General features: G+C 52.4%; 1 protein-coding gene across 1 annotated transcript in view; it reads left to right on the top strand.

Annotated features, from left to right (window-relative positions):
* The window catches only part of RFTN1 (raftlin, lipid raft linker 1), a 175,154-nt gene extending 151,310 nt beyond the window's left edge, over window positions 1-23,844 (top strand). Inside the window, exons 8-10 of the mRNA XM_084903306.1 lie at window positions 12,606-12,709; window positions 15,338-15,419; window positions 22,520-23,844. Coding sequence (XP_084759432.1) covers window positions 12,606-12,709; window positions 15,338-15,419; window positions 22,520-22,912 — 579 coding nt within the window. The 3' untranslated portion in view covers window positions 22,913-23,844. The remainder of the gene's footprint in view (window positions 1-12,605; window positions 12,710-15,337; window positions 15,420-22,519) is intronic.
* Window positions 23,845-27,567: the final 3,723 nt, after the last annotated feature.

The raw sequence follows: 27,567 nt of genomic DNA, 5'->3' as shown, positions 1-27,567 counted from the left end.
GCATCATCAGGGACCCGGGTGCTGCCACCTTGCTGCATTCTGGTCCTCAGCTTGTCTGCCAGGTCTTTCCTCATGACCCTAGACCCAGGGTGCCTGCAAGAGTCTCATGCAAACATGATGACAGCTGCCGTGTACCCTTCTTTTATTAGCAAGTAAAGCATTTACCAAAACTTCCAAGCAGAGTTTTCCTTGAGTCCCATTGGCCAGGACCGGGTCTCAGATCCATGTCATTGTGCAGGATCGCGGTCCGCTGGGGCTGGAAAGGATGAGAGGTGGGAAGGGGAACCTGGGCTGCCAAGTGACTGGTGGCTTTGGCAGCCAACAGTGTTTGCCACTGAGTGGGACTAGGAAAGCAGGGGAAGCTCCCAGAAGTGTTTTAAACAATATCCCTTTAACTTGGTGACAGCTCGGAGAGTGAGATGACAAAAGAAAGGATTTGACTTTTAATCTCTATCTTTTTTCTTCCATAAACTCAATATTCAGACAACCATATTTCACTTCCTGTACAAAATGTAGTTATACAAGTGAGCTGGGCCTTTTAAAAAAAATTATTCCACAAATAAATATTGAGTTCCTACTGTGTGTCAGCCACTGTGAGAACATGATGAATGGAGGAAATTCGGGCAGGAAGGATTGATTTCTTTTAACTGGAGGGAAGGAGTGTAGTCATTAAAAAATGAATGCTCACCCCCCTGGCCTTTCCACACCCATAAATAACTTCTCTTCATCGTCAAGCTTCCTGAGGGGTGGCGAAAGGCCCTAAATCACCAGGAACCTTTTAAAACTCATGAGAGGGGAGAGGCAAGTGTGTGTTCTGGAGAAGACCATGGGGCATGGTAAATTTAGAGCTTTGTTGTAGAGGACGGGGGTGGTGAAAGAAACTGTGACATTTTCAGAATCTTATGACAAATGTATTTTTTTTTTTTTACAAAAAAAAACAATATGCTTTAAAAATCTACAATACATGTCACAGAATGACAAGAAGGGAACAATCTTCAGTGTGATAAGAAGGGCTTAATCTTTGGGTTTTCCCAATGTGCTTGAGATTAGAACAGTGGGAGGTGATTCTATAAGAGCTTTAAACACATGCACGCAAATTTATTATCTTACAGTTTCTCTAAGTCAGAAGTCCAGGTGGGCTCAACTGTGTAATCTACTTAAGAGTCTCACAAGGTTGAACCAGGTGTTGACAAGGTTGCGTTCCTTATTAAAGGTTCTGAGGGAAGAATCTATGTACTCCCAAGTTCATTCAGGTTGTTGGCCAAATTCAGTTCCTTATGGTTGTAGGACTGAAGTCTTTATTTCCTTGCTGCCTGCTACCCAAGGGCTGGTCTTTGTTCCTAGGACCTGCCTGTATTTCCTCTCATGCTTTCCATGTGGCCCCTATAAGAACTTTTAAATGCATAGACAGTCTTGGAGCCACAGATGAGGACAAGACAAATGGCTCTCCAAGAAGAACTTAGTATATTAAGTCAGTGAGCATATAGAGTTGGCAGCTGTCCTTGTAGTGATCATTCATTGTCAATCCTTGGAACTCGTTCATTTTTAAATTCACTTGGCCAAGAATGTTAGTAAAACTAAAAGAATGTGCCTATGCATGGTTGAAGAGCAAGGGCATGCTTTGATTAGAGGGAGGTCTTTGTTTATGCTCCCTATGTTGCCATCCTGTGCCTTGTCCTGCTTCACATCTTCTTCAGTGGTTTGTGTGAGAGGCTTTCATGTATGAGAGGCAACCAATCAAAGTTTATCTCTCTCTCTCTCTCTCTCTCTCTCTCTCTCTCTCTCTCTCTCATCAATCTCTCTCTCCCCTTATCTAAGAATAATCAAAGGCTCAGACATTTTTAAACTAGCTAATTTTTACGCATCAAAACAAATTTTACTTTGATATCACCTTGACAATTCTTAATGCTATTCAGAAGGGGGCATTGGGCAGGAAGGTGAGGAGCAGGGATCATCTCAAAGGCACTACCCTATTCAAAACATATCTGGACACAAAGTTCTGAAGAGTCCCCTTCCCACATGAGGACAAAGTCACTTTGAAAGAAACAGAACAGGTAGACTTTCAGTCTATATCTGTTTTTGCAACATAAAAAACCATTCTCATTTGTTTATTTAGCTCATGATTCTTTGGGTTAGCTGAATAGTTCTACACTGAAGCAGCATAGCTGACCTCTCCTGGGCTCTCTCATGCATTAGCTGGATGATCAAGGGTGACTTCGCTCACGTGGCTGGCTGCTGGCGGGGACAACAGGGCCTTGCATATCTTAGCGTGCGGTAGGCCAGCCGAGCTTCTTCACAAGTGGCAGTCGCCTGGTTCCTAAGAGCCCCAATGTGCTAGCTTATTTTATTTCTCGGTTTGCATCTTATTTGTTAATAGCCCATTGACCAAAGAAAGTCACAAAATCAAGTTCAGATTTAAGAGGTGGAGACATAGACGCTAGCTTTCGATGGGATGATCTGCAAAATGCTGTAGAAGCACCGATACAGAGAGTGGATGGATTTGGATGTGGCCAGTTTAAAGATGTACCAGGTAACCTTCACTAAAACGTAAAATCTCTAAGAACAGGTGCATTCATTCATTCACTAGACAACCATTGAGCACTCTTTTTGTGTCACACACTTCCCTGGAAGCTGGGGATTCATTGGCAACAAGACCGACTCCTTGCCTTTGTGGAGACTGCATTCCCGTGAAGGAGAGAGCGATAAATAGGTGCACAGACCAGTGCCAAGTAGGGATTGATAGGATGAAGCGATGGGGCAGGAGCAGAGGGGAATTTTCTAGGGACCCCAAATAGAGCTGGCCCATCTCTCTGAGACCATTCTGCTTTCCTTGACTTTGGTTTTTCTCTTCATCAGCTCATCTTGGGGTGGGTTACAGTCCAGATGCTGATGGAAACCCCAGCGTGCATCTGTTACAGGCTCTGGTGGATTTATCAACTGGTGTGCCATGTAATGCCTAACTCTTTAGTCAGGAGCACTGCTTCTTTTCCCTTAAATTGTCCAAAAATAAAAAATAAAAAAATGACAATAGCTGTCCAGTGTGAATGAATCAAAATTACTATATACCTATTTTTTTGGTCAGGCCAAAAAAAAAAAAGGGTAGTGTGTGTGTGTGTGTGTGTGTGTGTGTGTGTGTGCTGCTGAATTTTAGTAATTAGCTACAAGTCACTGGTTACAAATCGCTGCTGTCGGGAATCAGTGAGCCGGAGAGAATGGAAGGACTCGTGGCGATGGGGGCACTGCACATGGGGGGTTGACATGTCAGGAAGGTTATATATTCCTTGTGGCAGTTTCCGGCGCCCAGAAGCCCTCTGAGAAGTAGGCTTAGCTGGAACAGGGTCCCTCAGAGGATAGGCTCTGGGATTAGCTCAACATAATTTGGCTTGAGGGAGAGGGGTGCAGGAGGAGAGAAGGTCGAGCTAGAATCGTGGTAACCATAGCAACAGATGCTGACAATTGGGTCACCACGCGGAGAATATTGACTGGAGACAATATTGTCCGCGTGCCAATGCGGGACTGTGGCACCTCGGATTTACCAGGCGGACGAAGTCGGGGAGAGAAGATCTGTTGTGTTGAGCATCTGCAGGGTCCCAATTCTTCCCCACTCTTGTTTCCGAATGAGCCCAAGGCTGGTCCAGCCCAGCACACGGTGCTTTGAGGGGCTCTGTCTGTTGCTGGCTTGCAGGGTGACAATGGAATCCCCCTTCAGCTTCCATGGCCTCCTCTGTTAAGACTTTGAACCCACCTTTGTTCAGAGCCACCTTTTGCATTAGCGTGTTTATGATTACTGGTGAGGTGTGTCAGGCATCTACTGTCCATGAAGGTGATAACTTGGAGGTAGCTTTAAGCTCTAGAGTTTTTGCAGACAAACTTCCGGTCCCCTACTCCAAAGTCAATTCCTCTTAATTACCTACAGCAGGATTGCTCTTTTTAAATCCTCTCCTTTCTAGGTAGTAGATAAGGAAGGGGCAGGGGAGGAGTAAGAAAAGAAAGGTTAAAAATGTGCTTCTTCACCCACCACCAATTATCTACGGGGAAAGTGATAAAGTGGCAAATCCCATTTACTCCCAGGAAGTCTCATTTCCTCACTCATAAAAGCAAGTGGGAGGGACTTTGGCAGGTCCCTGGATGGAGAGAATGTTTCGTGTTTAATTGTTTTCAAACAAAGCTGCTTCCGAGTCTGCAGGGAGGACACGCTCACCCGGACGAACACAGTCGGTGCGTGTAAAATGTCAGCTCCTGGGGGGTGGAAGCCCGGCTGTCTCAGTGTGAGGCCCCTGCTGAGCCCGTTGGCTCTCAGAACTGCAGAAGCATCTAGCGGTCAGTTGGGCCCCAGCCGGCACTCCCTGAACTTCCAGACTCGCTGCTTGGTTACCTCCAGCCTAACCTGAGCCCCAGCACCTCCCGGGTGGTTCTCCTTCGCCCAGGCAGACACGTGTCCGCAGACAGGCCGAGTAGGTGACTTCAGAGACCCTGCATGGACAGGACCAGATCACCCCCTTTTCCAGGAGAGTGTTATCTTGCATGTGTAGGTCTGCTTTCCCTGCCAGCATGGCACGCACGGCCTCTTAGGAGAAGCCAGGACAGCGTCCGGAGCTCAGATGTTCTCCCCGGGCGTGGGGTTTGGTCTGACCCTCCCAGGTTGTGCAGGCAGCAGTGCTGGGCCTCCCTGGAGGTCATCAGAAACTAGACCCGAGGGCTCCAGGGGTAAGGCAAGGTCGCAGCGTGTCTGGCCTGGAGGACACGAGGGTTCGTGTGCCAGCCCTGAGTGTGGAGAAAAACCGGCAATGCCGAAATCCACTCAGTAAGTGGCGATTTCGTTTTATCTCACTGAAATCAGACAAGGTGACTTTCGCCACGCTTTTCCTCCCAGGGATTTGCCTGGGCATCCGGCTCCTCCTACGGTAGAATAATCATCGCATGTCAGTTCGTTTCTTCTGTGGAATAAAGCACCCTCAAAGCCGAGTGGATTAAAATAACCTTCCGTGCCCAGCCGGCAGGGCTCAGTGGTTGAATGTCGACCTATGAACCAGGGGGTCACAGTTCAATTCCTGGTCAGGCACATGCCCAGGTCGTGGGCTGGATCCTAGGCGTGGGACGGGCGTGTAGGAGGCAGCTGATCAATGATTCTCTCTCACCATTGATGTTTCTATTTCTCTCTCCCTTTCCCTTTCTCTCTGACATCGATAAAAGAAAAAAGACATTTACAGTAAATCACCTTTAGTGTTGCTAGTGACGGGTCAGCCGGGTGATGCTGCTGGTCTGATGGAGGTAATTCATCTCAGCTGGGCTCACTGGGGCTTCTGCGGTCACAGCTGACGGGCAGCTACCTGGTCCACAGTGGCATCTCTCATGTCTGCTAGCTGGGGACACGTGCCTCTCACCAGCCATCAGGCTGGTGGGCTTGACTTCTCATACCATAAGCAAGGTGCCCGGAGACCGAGGTTCAGAACTCCCACGGTGTCATGTTTATTACATTCTGTCAGAGCAAGTCACAGAGCGGCCCGGACTCTACCTCTTTAGAGGCTACTAGGCCCGGATACGGGGAGGTAACCCCTGTAGCCATTTTTGCAGGCAGTGTGTCTCAGATACGAACGTGATTATTATTTTTTTCGCTGGGCTCTCCGCGGGCTGCAGAGTGTGTTGCCTTTCTCTCGCCTGGTAGAAGAAATCGGGCGGTAATGTGCGTTAACCTGTGCGTCGTTAACTGCAGGGGCGGATGAGGATCCCTGCACGCGTTTTCATCTGCCCCCTTTTCCACATCTGAGAACAACGGTGTGTGGTTTTTGTTTTTTTAATGTATTCTCTTTGAACATTATGAAAGCCAAAGTTGTCTAAAATGAGACCGAGGACTGCTTCCCTAGACTCTATTATGTTGGCCTAATTACATCAGCAAAATGTTTTTCTGGGCATTGTGTGAAAAACAAAGAAGCCAAAGGCTCCTCCAGCTGCCCAGGGTCCTTGCCCCTCCCTGGGGCTGGCAGAGCAGTGGGCCTGGGGGTGGGGGTGGAGGTGGTGGTGCTGGAGAGGCAGGGCTGCTGCAGCCTCGCAGGGGCAGCCTCAGAGGGGCTGGCCCTTTCCCCAGAGAACAGAGAGGGCAGTCGTCCCTCCCTCCACCTCTCCCTCCACCACACCTCATGGTGGCTCCCCTCTGGTCTGGGGACCGTGTGCTCACTCTTTCCCCAAGCCCCTGGACCGAGATCTCTGAGGGGTACTCACCTCTGCTTCCCAGGCGCCCAGCACAGAGCTAGTAGGTTGATTACGTGTGGAGAGTTGACTATGAGGAGTGGCACCGGGGACTGTCCTGCCTTTTAGGGTACTGAAGGACCGACCCACTGAGCTTTCTGCAAGCCTGCCCCCATATCACAGCCCCCGTGTCTCAGCCTCCACTTCCCTTTGATAAATGGACGTGACGTGTTCCTCTCTCCAGCGTGGTGCTCTCCTCCCACCCCGCCTTCACATCTCCGTTTCCATCACCTGAGGGCATGGCTGTTAGCATCCCCATCCCCGTGTGAGGCCAGGGTCCCAGCTGAGCCTGGGCACAGTCAGGACAAACCCCAGAGTTCCCGAGGCCCTGTCTACATGCCCTGTCTGGTCTCTACCAGCCACTGCTCACCTCTTGCCATCTGCCACTTCCCTCGGCCATGTCCTGGCTGCAGCCTCCCGAGACCTCACTGTCCACCCCAGAGGGGGTTTTCAGGCCTCCTGTGACATGCCCTCTCGGGACGTCTGATGGTGTGGATCTTCTTAATTCTGTTTGTCACCAACGGCTGCTCAAGAACTGACTTCCTCCTATTCAGTCAGTGTTTTTATTCAGTTCCTGCTCATTCCGTCCCAGGAGGTCCAGTCCTCCGCTACCTCATGCCTCCTCGAGTTCTCATCTACCCTGTGTTGGCCAATGCCTCCTGACTTCTGTGGAGTGTTCCTAGGTATGTGCCTTACAGGACAAGTATGTGTGTTAGATAAGCTTGTTCAGCCATGAGTTGTGGTTCTGTTGGCCATGCGTTCGACATTAATGAGGCAACAAAGTACATAAATACACACAAAACAAGCTTCTGTATTGATCCGGGGATGACGATGTGGTCAGAGGCTCACAGGAACCTAACCCTGTATTTCCCCTAGGAGCAATGGTTCAGTCTTCATGAATTCAGGGTTTGTGGCTACATTATAGAACATAGCTCCCATGAATAATGAAAATTGACTGTAGTCAGATAGAAGATAGATAGGTTAGATACCCACAAGAATGAAAAGATCAAAAGAAGAAAAAAAAATAGGTGAGAAATTTCAATGCGCTTTTAGAAGATGGAAGGTGTGTTGAAGGATGCTAATTCGTTTAGCAAAGAGGGAAGGAAGTTGCAAGTTGGATGTGGAAGGGAGCGCCTCTCTCTTGCAGAACCTGAGGATAGTTCTGGCCTTCACAGCATAAATCAGCATGGGACGATGGGGAGTGTACTGCTGAGCCAAAAACAGGGCCCTGGTGTAAGTCCTTATATAGAGAGGGTGGTAAGATCCATGGCCCCCATCTCTGCCTCATGCACCCTGGTGACTATCAAGATAGTGCAGGGATTAGTAGAAACCACTTTAAAAAGGTATGTAGAGAGAAAATAGATGCGGCCATGAAACAAGAACAAGATACTATAAAGATAAAAATAACAACATAAAAACAAAGTTAAAAGCCAAGAAAGAGCTTTTGTATCTTTTGGGGCAGCAGGGAATTTAAAAACATAATGAAAAAGCTGTAAAATGAAGGAAACCTTCCAGGAGGTAAAATAAAAAAGACAGAGTAAGAAAATATAGGAGTAATAGTATGAAAATATCAACCTTGCATTTTGACTAATAAGAAGTCCAGAAAGAAAGAAAACAGAAAATGAAAGAGAAAAATTATCAAAGGGGCGGAGGGTGGGGAAAGAACACATTTCAGAACCAAAGGACGAGGATCCTCAGATTGCAAAGCCATCAAGTGTATAGCCCTGTGAGTAAACAACACCCACACCCAGGCACATTGTGAAATCCTGGAACTTCATGGGGGGAAATAATCCTCAAAGCAACACAGCAGGTCACACTCAAAGATTTAGTCATCGAAACAGATATCACCAGAGCAGTTGTGCAAATCGAGAAGCCAGTGGAACAATACTTGGAAAATGTTAGTGGCAATAAGGACTTCATCCCAGACTTCTATACCCAAACTGTTCATTAAGGGTGAAGACAAAGACCTTATTAGGAGTGCAGGGCCTCAAATGACTTCCAGGCCATTATTCCCAGAGAACTACTCCAGGATGTGCTCCAGCAAAATGAGGAGGAAGCCAAGAAAGAAAACACAGGCATGGAAAGCATCCAGACCAGGTTGGAGCAGGGCTGCAGAGAACTCCAGTAAGGTTGCCTCCAGTGGGGGGGAATGGAACTAATATATTTAGGCATTCGGGAGTTGTTGATGGGCATACAATAGAGGTGTTGGAGCACGTGGAATAAATTAGAGAGAGGTTGCTGTACAACCAAGCAGATGAAAAAAACAAACAAGCAAGCATTGAGGTCCTGATTAACTCTAGGAAAAAGAAAAGATTATCTAAAAAGGAAGGCATGGTCACAGTGCATTACTTAACCAGCTCAAATTCAGCAATATTTGCAAAGTCGTAGAAATCTAAATACCTACTTTTGGTTCATTAAAAGTCCATATGACCATTTGTGGCACTAAGAAAAAGGGAGTAAGAAATGTGTATGGAAGCAATAAGCCTATATTTTCCAGGGTAGGACATAAAAAGATATCTAAAATTGGTAGGTAAAGAAGTCGTCGTGCAAATGCAGTGTTGGCCGCTCGCGTTTGGGTAGAGATTTACAAAAGGCCCATGTGTGTTTTTTCAGGGCCCTTCTGAAAGGTGCCCACGGTAAAAACCAGGGGCCCCCTCCCGTGGCGGTCACAACAGAGGCAGACAGTCCCCATCTTGGGTACAAAGGCCAGCCCAGAGCTGGTCCCACACACTGTTCAGATACGGGAAACTGAATTCCTCTCTTCACTTACAGCCACATATAAGGAGCAGAGTCTTCTCTCTTAGGCTGCTTTTCTCCCAGTTCGCTCCCATAAATGGGAGAAAAGGGACGAGCCACTGACATTCAGGGCACAAACGTCCTCCCTGGACCTATGTGTTCCCTCCTCCTTTCTTGGCTGCTTAGAGGATCTTCAGAAACTAATCAAAAAAGACAAATGCATTTCTTCATAAACTGCGCTCCGTTGCCAGAGAAATTATAGGGAGCGAAGAGGGAGAAAAAAAAAAAAAAAAAAAAAAAAAGAGCCATGAAAACAAATTAAGTCCCCTTTTCCACGAATCAGAGTCTTTTTTTTTAAACTCTAGGTGTGATGAGAGATCTCACATCCATCCAGGAGAGTGGAGAGTTAATGAAAATGGTTGCTCCCACTCCCGGAAAGCAGCGCCTTTTCATTCCGTGAACAGGCTGGCTTTGGAGTGTTGTCTGTGCATTTGTGTCCGCGCTGGAGCGTCGCGGAAAAGCAGATCAAAGAGCCCCTTCCCTCCACACAGGTTCCCTGTCATCTTCTCTGCTAATGGACTCGGGAGCGCCTTCCACGGCCTGCCTGGGGCTCGTGCCCTGTTTTAGAAACGCCCGTCGCACCGTGTGGATACGGAGCGAGCCAGCTTTGATAGATGCCGTGGCAAACCACACCGCACGTTAATTAATCCGGGCCGGCCCCGGCAGTCTCCCAGGCGTGGGAGAGTCTGGCAGAGAGTAACGCCTCGCCCCCTGCCGTGTGTGTTTTGCTTTTCAGCCCGCCGTGTGACAGCCAGATATTAACACTTGAGATTGAACCCTGGGCGCTGGCAAGCCACCTCTGGGTTTTGTTGTGTTTTCCCTCCGTTTCCTTTGCGTCTTTTATGATTCTGTCCTCTCTGGCTGCTGTCCCCTTCCCGGAGGGGGGGAAACTGTTTGGGAGAAGTCCTGGGGTCTTTCTCTTTCATGTGGTGACAAAATGCAATAAAACCGAGCAAAGCGCTCCACCAGCCCCTGCGAGGCCCGTCTGAGCAGGCAGGTCAGGGGTGCCAGCGGCGAAAACCCGGCCTGGGCACATCCCCAATAAAAGGACTCCGTTCCGCCATGCAGGGCTTTGTGAGGCGCCAAAGCTTGGTTGCCATGGTTGCCATGGCTACTGTCTGATTGTGGAGGGTTTGTCACGGCGTCTGATAAAGTGGGAAGGTTATTCTTGATAGGCCCGAGTAATCAGAACCTCGCAGAGCTCGAGAGTGTGGCCGGAACTCTCTTTATAGGGGTGCGTGTGTGTGTGTGTGTGTGTGTGTGTGTGTGTGCAGGGCTGGGGGGAGGGGTCCTCAGGGTGAGGCAGCCCCAGCTGGTGCCCAGCGTGAGGGATGTTGGCCAGTGCTGGTCTGGAAGGCAGGTCCCTTTGTGTCCAGGGGGTCAGGCAGAAGGGGGAAAAGGGGAAGTGTGATTTGCTGTCATCTCTGTCCTGAGTGGGGCTTCAAGGGCCAGAGCCAGAAGAGGGCCCCTCTGCTCCTGACCCGTAAATAAATTGGTTATTCCCGTACCGAGTTCTCCTCCTCTCCCTCCTCCCCTTCCTACTCCCCCTCCTGTAATTTCCTTTTCTCCTCCTCCTCCCCCTTCCTCTCTCCTTCCTTCTTTTCTCCCTCCCCTTCTTTTTTTAAAATATATTTTATTGATTTTTTTTACAGAGAGGAAGGGAGAGAGATAGAGAGTTAGAAACATAGATGAGAGAGAAACATCGATCAGCTGCCTCCTGCACACCTCTCTACTGGGGATGTGCCCGCAACCAAGATACATGCTCTTGACTGGAATCGAACCTGGGACCTTTCAGTCTGCAGGCCGATGCTCTATCCACTGAGCCAAACCGGTTTCGGTTCTCCCTCCCCTTCTTCCTCCCCTCCATTCCCTTTTGCCAGTGCTGTTCCTTTAGAAGTCCCACTTCGCGTTCTCCTCACATGGAGAATGATGGGAAGGCAAGGTGTGAGTGGCAGCTGACAGACGCTGGCCGCAGCATCGCAGACTGTCACAGCAGAGACCTAGTGGGTGACTCAGGCAGAGCTTCCCCAGCGACGCTGCCTCAGAACCCTGGGGAGGACCTGAACACCGATTCCCGGACCCTGCCCAGACTGACTGGTCTGCTTGGTCTGGGTTGGGTCCCAAGACTCTGAATTTCTTTTCTTTTTTTTTCTTTTTTTTCTTTTTTTAATTGATTGGGGTGACATGGAGTAACATGATCTATGACATAGAGGGTCAGGTGTGGATTTCTCTGTTACAAGATCTGTACAGTAGCTCCCAGGCGTTGCTGATGCTGCTGGCCCGGGGAGGACAGTGAGAACCACTGGTATAGGCCAGGGCTTAGGTGATCCAGTTGAAGAAACTGATAAATCCGCTGCCAGCTGACCAGGTGACTGTCGCCACGCTGGGACGGGTGCTCTGTGACAGGAGCTTTAAAAGCCATTTGACAAGGCAGAGCTGGTTGTCCCCTCGTCTGCCTTCCACTCCTCTTGCCCAGGGCCGCCAGGTGAGCTGGTTCTGTTCCCAAAAAGACCCCCACAGGACAGCCCCTGGCCAGGATGGCCCTCAGTGAATCCCACCCTCCTCGGGGATCTATGCCAGGCTTGGTCTTCCGTGTGGAGCTCTCCCCCGGGTGCCCTGGGCCCAGCCCTGATTCCCGGGAAGCCTGCCTTGGGCACGGCCCACGTCCTTCCTCTCCTGCGGGCCTCCGAAGCCTCACGGCCCTGCCGACGGGCCCTTTGTATTCTGGTTTCGTGGGTGTCTGTGCTGCTGCCTCGGTGGGACTGGGAGCTCCAGCCCAGGACGGGGCCTCCGTCCACGTTGCTCCTAATACTAGCAGAATGACTCCTCGTGGCTGCCTCGACTGGAAGGAATCAGATACACATAGAGACGCTCAGAAGCCAACCTAACAGAGATGAGGAGGCCTGTGTAGACGCAGGCCAGGGTGGGCCTGCACTTCAGAGTTAGCAAGGAGCCGGGATAAGAAGCTAGGCCGGATGCAGGGGACCTGTGCAGTCCTCACACTGGGGTTCTCTCTCTGTGGGAGCAGGACTGGGTTTTTAAACTCAGGCAAAAACAAAGTACAAATAAAAATTCAAAGGCAAGTCTCCCAACCCCCCATCCTGATTTTGAAATAAAACATGGACGGGCATTCATGCACCCCTTGACGGCAGGCTGCAGAGCACAGGTGTGTGTGTGTGTGTGTGTGTGTGTGTGTGTGTGTGTGTGTCTGGATGCAAATGGCTTGATCGTTTGTCACTGTAACTTCACTCCCCACGACACGCCCTGAGATCATCCGGATCAGCGTGTGTTGTCATATGCCCCGAATCCGTCTTTGAGGCGAGGTGACTGCGCTTCCCGAATGAAATGAGAATAAAGCAAAATTAATGGGAGAATCCTTTGGCGCTCATTCCCTGCCAACTATGGGGGCTGAAACGGGGCCAGGAGAGGCCCGGGTTGGCAGTTGGGCTCTGAACTCGAAGCGTCGCCAGAGCCAGGGCCTCTCTCTGCTCCGTGCAGTTGGCGGTTGGACGGTCCCCTCTCCTGAGGCGGCAGCACCCCTCACGGCGGCCTTTCTCCCACAGGGCGTCGAGGTGCAGACGGACTACGTGCCCCTGCTGAACTCGCTGGCAGCCTACGGCTGGCAGCTCACCTGCGTGCTGCCAACGCCCGTCGTCAAGACTAACAGGTAACAGAAGAGCCGTCGCTCTGGCTGAACTCTCACTCTGTGCGAGGCGCTGCTCCCAGTTAGCGCTTCATGTACGTAACCGGGGAGGCGGGTGTGGCTGCATGAGCTCTCCTGCCGACGAGTGGCAGAGCTAGGATTTTGGATTCCTAAGCCCGTACCCCAGGGCTCTCACTGCACCCCTCTTCCTATTGGGGAGCCTTGGCCAGTGAAACACTACTGTTCAGAGATGAGCCAGCTGTACTGAAGAGACTCAGGGCTCTCAGCTGCCGAAGAGACTCAGCTCCTACTATGTGTGTGCCCTGTGCCGGGCTAGAGAGGCAGTTTGTCTGTAAAGTCTTTCATTCTCAAAGGCCCTATGAGGTGGGTTTTTTAAACTTAAACTCACTTTCCAGCTGAGGACAGTGTGGCCAGGGAGGGGGAAGGACAATCATGGTGCCGGCCGGCAGCCCCATGAAGAACACGCAAGAACTTGGAGCTGGGGCCCTCGCTTGTGGCACTCCTTCTGATTTCACCTTCGTGGTGGTTTGTCCACCCCCAGCTCTGCCCGCCGCCCCTGGAGCCTCGGGCTTGTCCGAGTCACCCCAGTGCTAAAAGCCTTGCCATCTGGGTTTGCTATCTACACTAGTCCTCCTAACTCTCCTCTGAGCATAGATTTGATTCCCATTTTACAGATGAGGAAGTTCATCCATGTCCCTGAGGCCACACAACCACGAAGGGGCAGAACCTGGGGCTAGAACCTCAGTGGAAGAATCAAGGGCCCCCTCTCCTTCACCTCTTGTCCCCCCGATAGGGATGCTCCTGCCCATGGCCCTCCGTGCCCTGCCCGCCCCGGTCCTGCTGCACACCCACCACTGCAGGGTGATGAATAGTGGGGCAGGGCTGGCGATCTGGGGGGAGGGCAGGCAGTGCGGCCCCGGGCGCAGACTGAGGGCGGTGAATGTTGGTGACATTCAGTGCCTTTCCTGCATCTTTCTGCAAGCTCGTCTGGGCCCTCAAAAGTGTCTCCCTCCTGACACTGGGACACGGGGGCCTGTGTACCTGCAGGGGCCAGTCTGTAGCCACCTCTTGGCCCTTGGTCACTGGGAACCACCATATTGCTGCTCAGCCTAGACTCCTGTGGAAAGGATCCTGCCTGGGTTTGCTGCTTGTAGACTTGAACCCAAGTCCCGGGTCTGCCCCCCGGGGCAAGCCAGGTAGCTTCTAGGAGCCTGTGCGCCAGTCCGCGAAGTCTGGTCCAGAAGCTGGAGGGCAAGAGTCACAAGGAGCATGTCTTTGAATGGGAAGGCCCCACTGGTTCTGGACTAAGGGCCAAGGGTGCAGACAGGTCTCTGTCTGTCTGTCTCTCTGTCTTGCAAAGTCACACCTGCCAAATACTCCTCCCTAACCCTTCACTTCCCTGTGCCTTAAATGGCCCGTTATAGCGGAGCGGGAGGCTGCACTGAACCAGGCAGAGCCGAGCTTAAGTCTTGGCTGCCTGCGCTGGAGCCTGCTCCTCACAGCGCTTTCATTTCCTGTCTGAAAAGACGCCTGCCCCGGTCCTTGGAACACGGTGCCGGCCTAAATGAGACGTTATGGGTGGGTCACCCCGCCCAATCCCGGAATAAAACAAGAAATATGAATGTCTCCCTCTGACCCTCGGTCTCCAAGTAGGGACACAGTGTCTCAGCAGAGAGAACATTTGCAAAATAATAGATTTAAGAAAGTGATAGGAAGGGTGGAGGCTGGGGGAGAACACCATCCCCTTCACAATATTCCTATCAGATTTAAAAGCAGCTCCCAGGGTCCTGCCTTCCTTGGAGGAAAAATGCACGCACTGGGCCCTGAAAATGAGCAGCAGTCCTGGGCGTCCTCGTTGGCTTTGTTACTGCCACTCCCCGCGCGGCCTGCCTCCATGAGGGTGAATCAAGCCTGGGCCGGGACCTGTGCGCAGCCAGCCCTCCCCCGCTGTCCCCGTGACGGCCGGTGGGCAGAGCCTTCACCAGGTCCTCATCCACCTGCCCATCCTGGGCCGGCCCGGCCCCTCATGGCCTCGCTGCCAAGGACGGATTTGGAAGAGGCATGCCACCCCTCTGAGATCCACTGAAGAAGCCACTTTGTCATCATTAGGCAGGACGCCAGCTGTTCTTTCACATCCAGGGGAGGGCGTTTCTCGCTGTGAAGCTGACTTTGCAGGGATGCCCGCAAAGCTTTTTTTTTTTTTTTTTTTTTTTTTAATATGTTGATTTTTTGAGGGGAGGAAGGGAAAGGGATAGAGAGCTAGAAACATACATGAGAGAGAAACATCCATCAGCTATCTCTTGCACAGCCCCTACTAGGTATGTGCCCACAACCAAGGTACATGCCCTTGACCGGAATCGAACTTGGGACCCTTGAGTCCGCAGGCCGTCGCTCTATCCACTGAGCCAAACCAGTTAGGGCTCGCAAAGGTTTTTGGGGGGCGCCTGAGATGGCCCCCCGGAAGCAAGGGTGGGTGGCCTGGGGGGGGAGGGGGAAGCTGCTTGTCCTGACCCCTCCCTGTCATGTCCGAGGGTGGTCAGCTATGAAGTCAGGGAGGCGGTGTCTGCAAGGTCTGGGGCTCCCCCGGGGTATCACCTAATCACCTAACTCCTCTGCCCCGGTGTGTTCCAGGGAGGGGAACGTATCCACCAAGCAGATTGTCTTTCTTCAGAGACCGTGTCTACCTCAGAAACTCAAGAAGAAGGAATCCAAGGTGAGTGAGTGGTGGCCGTGGCTGCCTTTCTCGGGTTTCTCTAGCGGGGGGGCTTCATCCAGAAGGGGGTTCTCTCCAGCCGCGGGGTGGCAGCCTGCTGCAGCTTCTAACGGCTCCGAGCCCAAGGACACCTGCGCCCCTTGGCGAACCCATCAGGCCTGAAGCTGCCAGAATGGGACAGGCGAGGGCACCGGAGGGCCTCATCTGCCGGCATCCTGCTGGTTGGGCCAGAAGAGCGGCCGAGGAGGTTCCTGCAGACACTCAAGCGTACCAGACAGTCCCCCTGGGCAGAGACAAGGGGCGTGCAGTCAGCTGCGATCTGACAGAAGCTGAGGGTGGGAGGGTGGGTCGTGTCTCTGCATCTTCATCTCATTGCACGCTGGCTGAGCTCCGGCGGCCTGCCCGGGGAGCCCTCGGGACAGCAGAAGTTTGGCGATCTTGGCAGACAGACCCCTGCCAGAGCCCCTTTGTGACAGCCCCAACCCGCAGGCCTCCGCGTGGCAGCAGCTGGGGCAGACAGAGGTCAGCCTTGGCCTGTGGCAGTGAGCCCTCCCGTCAGGCCGCCCTGTGATCGCCAGGGTCCTTTCCCCTCCCTGGTCATTACATAAACCGTCCGGGACACCCAGTCCCGCTGAGAGACCGGCCATTCTCACAACATCTCCCGTGTTTGATGCGGTCGATCCCGGGTCCTTCCCTGGGTCAGATGATTCTGAATCTCCACACCCCGTGCTTTTCCCGTGGGTGTGTCACCAGTGATCGGGAAGAGGCAGGTGAGTCTAGGGAACCTGCCAAAGCCCACGCCAGGGTCACCGGGAGCCAGCCCACTCTGCCTTCGATGGCCAAGGCCGTGTTCCCGGGCAGAGCCTGCTGGGCCTGCTCACGCCTCATGCTTGGCCGCCTGGCTTCCTCGTGCTCTTTGGATACAGAGCCCGGACGGGAGCAACAAGCAAGTGGACAGATTGGAGTCCTCACCAGCCAGCAAACCCAGGCGGAAACTTGTTTGTGGGACGAACACCAAGGAAATGGTGCCTTGAAGCCTGTTGGGGTGGAGTGCAGAGGGCTCTCTCTCCAGGCGCTGATGCACATGTGGCTGGTGACAGCAGCAGAGAACCGGGAGGCAGCTGCCAAACCCACCATGCACCGCCAGGAGCCGTGGCCACAGGGGGGAAGGTGGGTCAGCCTTGGGTAGACAGACATTAGCCATGGGCTCATGCGGACAGTGACATTCACAGTGACATTCAACAACCAGTGAATGAGGAATCAAAACTCTGGGTCCGGGACATGCCTGTTCTGTCCAGCATTGAGATTTAAGAAGAGAAATCCCAAGTTGGGCACACCGGGGACGAAGCACATTCAGTCGTCTTTTAATCGGCAGCGTGGACAGAATCCTCTCATCGGCACCTCTCAGCATTGAAAGAAACCTCTCTGTGTGAGTGTGACAGGGAACTGCCTCGGAGGTGAGAGGTGGTTTCGAGATTCCGGAGAATCTTCCTTCCCACTCACCTCCCTGATGTGGGGGCTGGTCGCCGACAGTCTTTAAAACGTGTGAATTAAATCCGTCAGCCCCTCCTGGCACAGAACTCTGGACACACGCTGCTGTCAGGTGGAGGATCGTCCCCTGTCCCCGGTAATTTCTGACATGGACAGCGAGGTGGAATCCTCCCTGGCTCAGGCCCCAGGGCCACACCCACGTGGAGAGATGCCCTGTTTGGGAAGACTGGCATGGCCATGGCACAGCCTGGCAGCCAGCGGCTGTGCGTGGAGTTCAGCGACTCCCTGGTATCATTCACGATATGGAAAGGTCCTCTAGGCCTTTAAGAGGGGGTGTAAACCACCCCCAGAGCCGTCACCCAGAAAGCGGTCCCCAGGGCTGCACATCCCTGCCTCTCCGCTTCCTGCTTTCTGAGATGGCATCTTTTTGAGCCTTGGCACCTGGAGCAATTTTTGTTGTTTGTTGGAGACAACGAGGAGGAGGAGAAGCCTGGGTGGGGAAGGGGGCAGGTGTGATGGTGGGAGGGAGGGAGGCAGAGGGAGCCCGTCCGTGGGTGGCATGGCTGGGTTAGGAGAGCCTGGGGCTGTCCTTGTTTCCCAGCTGTTTCTCCCGCAGCGGATCTCGGCCCACGTGCCTTTCTATGCTTGGCAGTTCTTAGATCATGGCCCCTGGACCAGCGGGGAGCTGAGAAATGCAGTTGTGTGTGTGTGTGTGTGTGTGTGTGTGTGTGTGTGTCCCCGCCCAGGCCCTCAGAGTCACAGGGGGGAGGAGGGGGTGATCTGGTTGAAGGATGCCCCCAGTGGTTGTGATGTCCACTCCACTCCGAGAGCTGGTGTCTTAATTGAAGAGTTTAGGCCCCTTTCCAGCCTCACCCGTGGCCCTCCATCCACATTTTATCATTATTGATTTTTTTTTTAAATGGGCCTGTCAGGGAGTCTTCAGTGTAGATACTTGTTTTTAATAAACTGAACCAAAGAATCTTTAATGGCCATAAATCTAGACTCCATTAGCTGACCACCCGGCCTGATGATCCAGTGCCTGGCCTAGCAGATGCATCTGAACATGGTGAAGTCTGAGAACTGAGGCACTTATGCGTTGGGCTGAGCCATCCAAGGGGGTGTTGCCTCCTCCCTTCTCTCTAGGTCAAGAGCCCAAAGCCTTTCACCCCCGGCATGGCTCAGTGGTTGAACTTTGACCCATGGAATCAGGAGGTCACGGTTTGATTCCCGGTCAAAGCACATGCCTGGGTTTGGGGGCATGCAGAAGGCAGTGAATTGGTTATTCTCATCACTGATGTTTCTCTCTTTCTCTCTCTCTCCCTCTCCCTTCCTCTCTCTGAAATCAATATATATATATAAATATTTTTAAAAGAGGCTGCAAGGGTAGTGTGGAGCCAGAGGCAGCTGTGTTTGAATTTCTAGCTCTACTATTTCTAGCTGTGTGACTTTAGACAAGGTACTTAACCTCTCTGAACCTCTACATGCTCATCTATAAACTGACTCTAACAATGCCTACTGAGAGTATTGCTCTGGGGATCTGGGGAAATGGGAAACTGTGTCACTGTCCAAGACACATAGTAGGCACCTTGGTATGTGTGTGTTCTTTCTGGGCAGGTACCCTGCAGCTCAGAACATTTAGCTTTCCGATTCTACAGGCCCTAAGTTTTTCCCACTGCTACGTCCCTGCTCCATGAGAATGTCCCCTCAAAGGAGAGGAGGAGGAACGGGGAGGACCTGAGTCAGAGCCTACTTGGTACCTGGCTGCAGCGCCGGGGACAGCACAGGGACTCAGCAGTGATGTCATCACAAACCCATCGGAGGACGACGCAGAACACAGAGCAGCCCTAGAAGGCATTTGGCTTGGCAGAGACTTCTGAGATTGCTCTGAAGGACAGAAAACGTGCGCTGGAGTAGTCCCCTCCCAGCTCAGCTCTGACAGTCCTGAGTCCTCCTCAAGCCCAGCAGGCCAGGCAGGTTCTGGGAGAAAGTGGCTGGTGTGCTGCCGCAGGCCTTTCCCACAGCCTGTGTCCTCCTGTTGTCTTCTGTCAGGAGATCAGCAGAATGTGGTTTTCTTCTGGAATCCGGATATGGCCAGGCATCCAGAGGAACACAGGCCTTCTGTTGTTTATTTAGCGAGAGCAGCCCCTGGGTTTGCGGTAGTCAGTCAGTGTCAAGAATGGGCTCTGGCAAAGGTGGCAGCTCCTAAGTTGTAGAGCATCTGTCTGCAGGAGGCGCTGTGCACACCCACGCGTGAGACCCGGCCCCTGGGTGTGCACTGCAGCCCTGGAGACTGAGACGACTCTTTCAGAGGTGATGAACATGAGACTTAGTTTCATAACTTGCCCAAGGACAGAAAGCCAACAAGAGCCAGGACGGGGATTTGAACCCGGCTCTCGGCTGCTGTGATGTTTTAACATTTGGGGCCTATCACCACTTTTTTAGCAAAAGGTAAGCTTCCTCTGACGTCCCTGCTAGCCGACTGCCTCTCAGTCAGCAGACTTCACTGGGGTTTTCCTAAAAACATGCAAAAACGCAGCTCTATTTGGGGACGTGGATTTTTATCTAAGGCTCTTCCATTTGGGCTGGCATTATGAAGCAGTGGCAGTGGCTGCATATGACAAGGCAGCAATTAAGAACCGCAAGTATTGGGCCCGAGAGCCACAGAGGCTTGGCATCAGCAGCAGCAGCAGAGGCCCTGAGGCCCCAGGTCGGCGCCCCGCACTTGTGGTTACAGAGCCGAGACGCCTGCTCCAGTCTAGACTGACGTGGGCACCCTTAGGATGGAGGTCTGAGATACCACTGTGCTTGCAAAGGGCTTCTTTGTCAGAAACTCATGGCTTAGGTAGAAGAAGCTTATAGTGAGAGAGAGAGAGAACCTGCACAAAGGAGTGTCTGAGCAAAACCCATCCAACATGGGAGGTGAACGCCTTAGGGAGTTTGGGGGGAGGGTCGGGAGGAGAAGGACAGGATAGGTATTAAGTCCTAACCTCAACATGCACTTTGCTCCTTTTCTCTGCTTTGATGGGAAATCTTGTCCAAAGGTGTTCGACCCCAGGATCCCATGATGTGTGCAACCTCAGGACCCTGTGGGTGTTGAGGCAAATGTGTTTTTTTGGGGGGAATAGATCTCTACCACTGAAAATTCTGCAAGGGTGGCAGATCCTTAAAAATTTGCATTAGCACTCTTTTGGTTTTTCCTAGCAAGGCACTCAGGTATTTAGCATGTGCGAAAGCCTTAAGAAACCATTTTCCACTGATGGTGCCATTGCATTCCTGGGCTCCCCTCTCCAGCCCAGCAAGAAGCCGTCAGAGTGGAAGGCTCCCTTTGTTCTTCTTTCAATCACAGAATGGCTGAGGTTTAAGTCCCTATTTGGCAAAACCAACGTGCTGTGACTGACGTAGAAAGAAATGACCGTGATGGGAACTTTAAACTGAACCCCTGTGTGGGTCACGGAGCTGCACCTGCAGGGTGGCCAAGTCCCATGATTCTCTCCTTCCCGGTGAGACCACTCCCTGCAGTAGGGGCTCCTGTGTCTCGCCCCCATTTACCTATCTCTCTCCTCGGGGGTTTCTCTCGTTCTTTGTGCCGGTCACAACTGGGCCTGGCGAGTCCAGAAGATCCCTGGACAGCCATCTTCCCGAGGGCGCACCACATCTGGCATCTGATTCCGTGGGTCCCCACCCAGAGTGGACTGCCCCCCAGCTCTGAGGTGGAGGCATTCTGGGGGATACTGACCACCCCAGGAGGACAGAGGTCAGAGGGGCTTTCGCTCAGGAAGACTGGGGGGGGAGGACCCCTGATATTTGGGGAGAAGGAAAAGGCTGCAGTTCTGCTGAGTGGTTTGCCCACAGAACACACTCCTCATTGATAAACACGAGGACCCATTTCTCTGAACCTTCCAAGGTATTTTCTTTTCACACCCCTCAATGTTCCCATGTCTGCTCAAGCTCATTTGCCCAGATTCATTCCATGTGTACAGGCTACTACACTGCCTGCCTCCGGGCCCGTTCATGTCATCAGCAGACTCAACGGGCTGGACTTTGTGTGTTTCCCACCCTGCTTCTTCCTTAAACTAATTTCTCTTCTTGGAGATCAGCCAGAAGTAAGGTGCAGATGCACCGGTCCCTCCTCACTGAACCCCAAGCTATGTTTTGGCTCTAAAATTATTGGGCTTGAAACTCAGTGCAGCCGTTGTGGCTGGGCTCTGTCGTCCTCCCATTCATTTATCCCACAAACAGGGTGAGGGCCTACTCGGTGCCAGGCACTGTGCTCCGCCCCAGGGAAGCAGGAGGAAAGAGGACAGACGGCCTCCCTGACTTCTTGGTGTCAGTAATGGTAATAGCGAGTGTGTCTGGTATATGATGTCAGGCACAGTGCTAAACCCATGACCTGGATTATCACATCATTGGAACCACAAATACCCTAGAAGGCAGAGCCTGCCATACCACAGCCCACCACCTATTTTGGCAGATGAAGGGTTGTTGGACACAGTCATGCTCATCGGTTTACATGTTGTCTATGATTGCTTTTCTGCAGCAGTGGTAGAGTTCAATGGTTTCCTAATGGTTTCGGCAGTGACCATGTGGCCCGCAAAGCCAATAATAAAATATGATCTGACTTCTACAGGAAAAGCTGACTGACTTTGCTTTCTGAGAAAACGAAGCAACCAACCTTGGTTTTGGTTGCTGCTCCCACTGTACAGATGAGGACACTGAGGCTGGGAAGCTGGGGCAGAGAGTGGTGGAGTTGGGACGCTTCGCGCATGCAGTCTTGCTCCACAGCTGGGACAGGCCTGGTCCTTGCACAGCTCAGTTACTGACTGTGCCACCTGAGTCATGTTGATGTCCCTGGTCCTTGGGGAGATGCTTGGTTGCAGGTCGGGTTGCAGGTTGGGGAGCAGGCTCTGGATGGTGGCCGTGTTTGAGGGAAGTGCCCTCAGGAACACCCGTGGGGAGCACAGGGCCCAGGACTGGGCCGGGGATTGAGCTGGGATCCTTTCTCAGCAGTGGCCGCTGCCACCCCTCCAGGTAGCTCTGGAGCTGGGATGGCCTTTCAGTTTCCCTCGTTGTGCAAGGAGGGATAGGCCCTTGTGCCCCACCCAGACCAGACCTTGGGTGTAGGTTGCCCCAAGAAGGGAGTGTGACCTTTAGTGAGGTGGTGGGTGCTGTCAGCAGACAGCAGCCCCCGTAGCTGGGGCAGCAAGCCCGCCAGTCCTGCAGGGGAGCCGGCGCCCCAGATGCTGTGCCTTTGCTCAGGTGAGAGAATGCGGCCCAGTGCTGGGTGACCCATGGCCTGCTCAGAGCCTTGGTGCTTAGGAAGCGCGGGCCCTGTGTCCCTGCCTCATTCCGATTGTTCAAACGATAGGATTCCAGGACCTCCTTCCCCAGGCCTCTGAAGCACACCCCGTGGACAGCATGGAGCAGGCAGGTTCTCGTGGTGGGGGTGCTGTGTCTGGGCTGTGATTGACGTTGGCCCCAGCCCGGAAATGCGGGGACTTGTGTGTCTTGCTGCAGAGAAGTGACGTGGATGTAAATGCAGACGCATCCAGGTGAGGGCTGTGGGTCCACGGAGACTGCGCTTGCTTATCTCCATCCTCTCCCGTGTTCAGTTTCAGTGGCGATTCTCCCGAGAAGACATGCACAGCAGGCAGCTGAGGAAATCCAAGGGTAAACTCGGTGCCAGAGGCAGGCGGCAAGCCGAAGAGAACGACAGGAACCTGGAAGACCAGTTTCCCAAGGCGGGAGACGTGGGAAACTGCGTGCTGGGCCAGCAGCAGGAGGACGGGGCCTCGGAGGAGGAGAAGGGCCCCGTCCAGGAGGTCACCGGAGAGCCGCCGTGTCCCGATGGCCGGCTCAGTGTGGAGGGCGGGGCCGTGCAGAACGGCCCTGCCGGCCACTGTGGGGCCTCGGCCGGGGGCTGCGAGGGGCCCTCGGGTCCTGGGGAGGATGCCGGGGAGGGAGGTACTGAGGAAGTGGCTGCAGAGACAGCAGAAGACTACTGAGTCCCAGCCGTTGGGTGCTGCAGCCAGACCAGTCGGCCACCCCGAGGCACTGCCGGCAGCCGGGTGGGGCTGCTTGGCCCGGGTGCCCTGTGTTCCCTTTGGCTTGGCTTGTCCTCACTTGTGGGCTCGCCCAGGCCCTGCAGGGCTGGCTTTCTGGCTGTTGGCTCCTGCACAGCCATTTGAAATGTGTCGTAATGCCCCCGTGTTAGAATGCAAGAGGTCAGGTCACTTCTCCTCAACCTCAGGGTGGAAGGCCCAGCCCTGGTACCACCCTCCTCAGAGAGAGGGTCTGGACTAACCAGTGCCTGTATCCGCCCCCCCAGGGCCTCCAGGGAGCGTTCAGTCAAGTCCATGGGCCTCTCTGGCTACACACCAGGGCTGTGTGGGGTTCACTCCCACAGGCTGTTGGGGCAGTGTCCACCCTCTGCTGGTCTCTGCAGCACCCTGGCGACTCTTATCAGCTGCTCTTCACCTAAAGCCCAGGACCCTGCTGCTGTGGCAAAGAAAAGGACCTCCGGGGAGGGCAGGGGCCCCACCTCCTGGCTCTTCCCTAGCATCCCATAGACACTGGTAATCCGGAGATGGAGCGGCAATTCTGTCCGTGCACCTGCTTCTGCAGAATGTCCAAGGAAGTATCCTGTGTTAGTGTTAATGCCAAAAATTTTTTAAAGGTTTTGTACCCAGCACATCGTGTGAGCTCGCGTTCCTTCCGTCCTTTCAGGGCAGCCTGGCGGGTTGGGTGCCCTTGTCGTGTGCTATTTTAATCCGTGCCGTCCTTGGCCACGTTGTTTCCCATGTACGCTATCACGTGTTTATATTGTCCAGAAAATATCGTTAAGGCTTTTACGTAGATGCAACTGGTGTCTTGACCAAAAACAGCAGCCTGTCTCTTGTTTAGTTACTCAAAGCAATAAATCATCTATGAGTTAAGAGCACTGTGCGTATTGAGTATTAATCGTGTCACTGCGAGAAAGCCCTGGCCTGATGTCCCAGGGACTTGGCCCCACACCCCTCAGACAGGTTTCCTAAGGGACTAACTCCCGGCAGCACGATGACCTTCGAGGAAACGGAGGAGCCAGCTGGATGCACAGTGCCTCCTGGTCCTTTGTAGAGAGAATGAGGACCGTGGGACTCAGGTGCCACCAGGTAAGTCGGCAGAGCCACACACACACACACACACCCATGCCCCCAGGGTGATGGAGGAAATGCCTCTTTAAAAAAAAAAATAAAAAATTATTGATTTTTTACAGAGAGGAAGGGAGAAGGATAGAGAGTTAGAAACATCGAGAGAGAAACATGGATCAGCTGCCTCCTGCACATCCCGCAACCAAGGTACATGCCCTTGACCGGAATCGAACTTGGGACCCTTCAGTCCGCAGACCGACACTCTATCCACTGAGCCAAACCAGTTAGAGCAGGAAATGCCTCTTGAAAACAACAACCCCACACCAGTTTCTGTCTAATAATGTTTCCAAGCTTCTAAGGAAATGATTTAAGGAGGCAAGTCTTTTCCCTCTCTGCAAGTTTGCTAGACTAAAACACACCTGTGATGCGTTTGTGTAAGGAACTGAAGGCCCTTGTACAGCCACATCGTAGTCATTTTCCTCTTGATGTTGGTACGGACTCCCCCTCTCCCCGCCCCCCCCTCCATCGCCTGACCCCTAGCACTCACTTGGAAAGATTGAAAGCTCTGTCCAAAGAGAACAATTTAAAATGGCATTTTCCATAATTATACTCAGGAATATCTACGTGGCATATTGATTTAATAAAAATACTATCTCTTCACCCATATCTTAGAGGATCACTACTTTTTTAAAATATGCTAGTTGACAGCAGCCTGGGACAAAAGCAACGCATCTTTCTGGGCTTTCAAAAGCACATGAGCGATCCCAGGCCTCATGCCCCCAGCAGACAGCCTTGCGCCATGCAGGGCTAGGTACATTTTTCAATAATTAAATGACATTCATGTTGGCTGAAGGTGTCATGAGGGGGGGAAATTAAATTTGAATTCCTCAGGAAGTTGGGCCCTAAAGCCAAACTAACAAATCATTCCTGAAGGTCTTGTTTTCCCCCCTCACTTCTCCACACCCCTGCTTATATCTGGCACAATATCGATCTTGCTGGCGGTTCTCAAATTGATTGCGCCTTAGGATCACTGGGGGGACTTTAAAAACGCAATATCTGGCCCGGCAGTGGGCCTCAGTGATTGAGCCTTAACCTATGAACCAGGAGGTCAAGTTCCATTCCCAGTCGGGGCTTCTAAATGGAGGCCCTTTTAAGGAATGGAAAATAACTTACCTGGCCCTCGCTGATTTGGCTCCGTGGATAAGAGCGTCACTCGTCTGCGGTCTAAAGGGTCCTGGGTTCAATTCCGGTCAAGGGCACATGCCTGGGTTGTGGGCTTGATCCCCACTAGCAGGCGTGCAGGAGGCCACAAGGCAGCCGGTCAATGATTCTCTCTCATTATTGATGTTTCTCTCCCTCTCCCTTCCTCTCTGAAATCAATTATTTATATATATAGACCTGCTTAAAGAGATGCTTTTGTACTATTCTCAGTGCACACAGCCTCAAGGTCAAAGCAGTGAGGATGAGAGAGCCTTTGGGCACCTGTCTTAATGAAGGGGAAAGGCGGTTCTATTCAGGCTTTGGGATCAGGCAGAGCTGGTTAGCACCCTCACCACACAACCTGCAAGTGCAACCTCACGTTCATTTCTCCACACCTGCAAGCATCCATCTCCTCCTGGAAGAAATGGGACTAGTGATGCCCACCTCGTCGGATTTTTGTGAGGAATAATAAGGTGTGGGCAGCAGTTCATCACAATGCCCGTAGGTATTACTAGTAAATGTGGCAGGGATGGTCTGTGCTCGCCCAATCCCCAGGGTTCCTGTTCTGCCCAGCCTCTCTCGCAGTTTGGAGCTGTGTGACTGGCTTATGGCCTGTGGGGTCTGAGCAGATGTGATGACAGCCAGTTCTGAGCCTGGCCTTTAAAAATACCCCATGCATCTCCAATGCCCTTGGCATCGTTCAAGGTGGGCCCTGGCCTGAGGGCTAAGGAAACCTTCGCTGTGCTAAGCCACCGGGACTTGGAGGTTTATCTCTTACTGAAGCACAGCATAACCCATCCTGACTTACAGACATAGTGTAATGTTTATAAAATCTAGTCGTGGTTTTTATGTAACAATCCTTGCCTGAGCTTTTTTTAAATCTCTAAATTGATCATCCTTCCCTGGAATTATGCGCAATGGGACCAACTTCAAAAAGGAAAAACAAAAACATTAAGAGACATTTCTAATTCATTTCTTATGAAGCACATTTTATCAGAACTCGAAACATGTTAATTATGGCCTTTCCTAAACCACAAACATCTTTCGAGAATAGCTCTCAGATGATGTCACGGTGCTTATTAGTAGGAATATGTTGACCCCAAATTCTCAGTCTTGGAACACATTTTGGTTGGGCTCATCCCCAGCGCGGGGCATGCTGGCCCTGGGGGGCCGCCGGGGGCAGCAGAGCCGGCCCTGTGCTGCGGGGCTCCCGGCCTGGGCAAGCCAAGAGGAGCAGCTAGGACCACAGGGTAAGTCCTGGAAGGTTTGGTGAGAGGGGGACAAGAAAGGGGGCCTGGGGTGCAAACAGGCAGCTGGAGGCAGCTTAGCACGGACTCCCCACTTGTTTGCGCAGGTCCTGGTTCCAGCAGCCCTCCCACAAGAGCTGGGAGCTGCCTGCATGAGCGCAGGGCGTGCCCCTGGCCCGCTCAGTGACCTGCCAAAGGACCGAGGCCGCTTCCCGGAGAGCCTGGGCTTCCTGGACCTGGCTCCCAGAGTTTGGAACAAGGAAGCAAGGGAACTTTGGCTCTAAGTACAAGACCTGACAAGCCTTTGGCTGGGACTTCTGAGATGGCTGTCGCCGGAGAAGGAAGCAGAGCGATGTTCACCACAGGTTCCTGTTGATAATGATCATCTCTGTGGCCAGGCTCTGAAAGCTAACTGAGCTCGGCAGGTGCTTGCTCCCCCAGCCCCTGCAGGATGGGGTGGGGTGGGGTGGCATTTCCCTCCGCAGGGGCGGCCAGGCCACTTGGGAAACCTGAGCGTTTATGTGGGCAGGAGGGATTGGATCATTCACTGTATAGATATATAGTTTTAATTTTTAAAAAAAAAACAATAAATGTTTATGCCTCACACTCTGGGGGCTAGGAAGTCCAAGATCAAAACACTGGCCAATTTGTGTCTGGTGAGAACCTGCCTCCTGATCTCATGGATGGCCATTTCCTCGTTGTTGCCTCACAGGGCAGAAAGAGACGGCACATACACAGTTTCTACTGCTGGGTGCTGGGTGCTGGGAAGACAGCAATGAAGAGACAGGCCAGCCCTGGCTCCTTTAGAGCTTACAAATGACAATGAGCAGTGACCCCAGCAATTATCTATAATAATAAAAGCATAATATGTTAATTAGACCAGATGGCCAAATAGCAGAACGACCTTCCGAATGACCTTCTGGACGAAGCAAGTGCAGCCACTGCCAGGGCTACAAATTTCGTGCATTGGGCCTCTAGTCCTATATAATAACCCTATATAATAAAAGGCTAATATGTAAATAGACTGAATGACGGAACAACCATGTGCACTGACCACCAGGGAGCTCAGAGGTGTTTGTCAGG

The sequence above is a fragment of the Pipistrellus hanaki genome (assembly GCF_964339955.1).
Source record: "Pipistrellus hanaki genome assembly, chromosome: 13".
Lineage (NCBI taxonomy): Eukaryota > Metazoa > Chordata > Mammalia > Chiroptera > Vespertilionidae > Pipistrellus > Pipistrellus hanaki.
The sequence above is the reverse complement of the archived record's forward strand: the minus strand, read 5'-3'. Positions and strand labels throughout refer to the sequence as shown.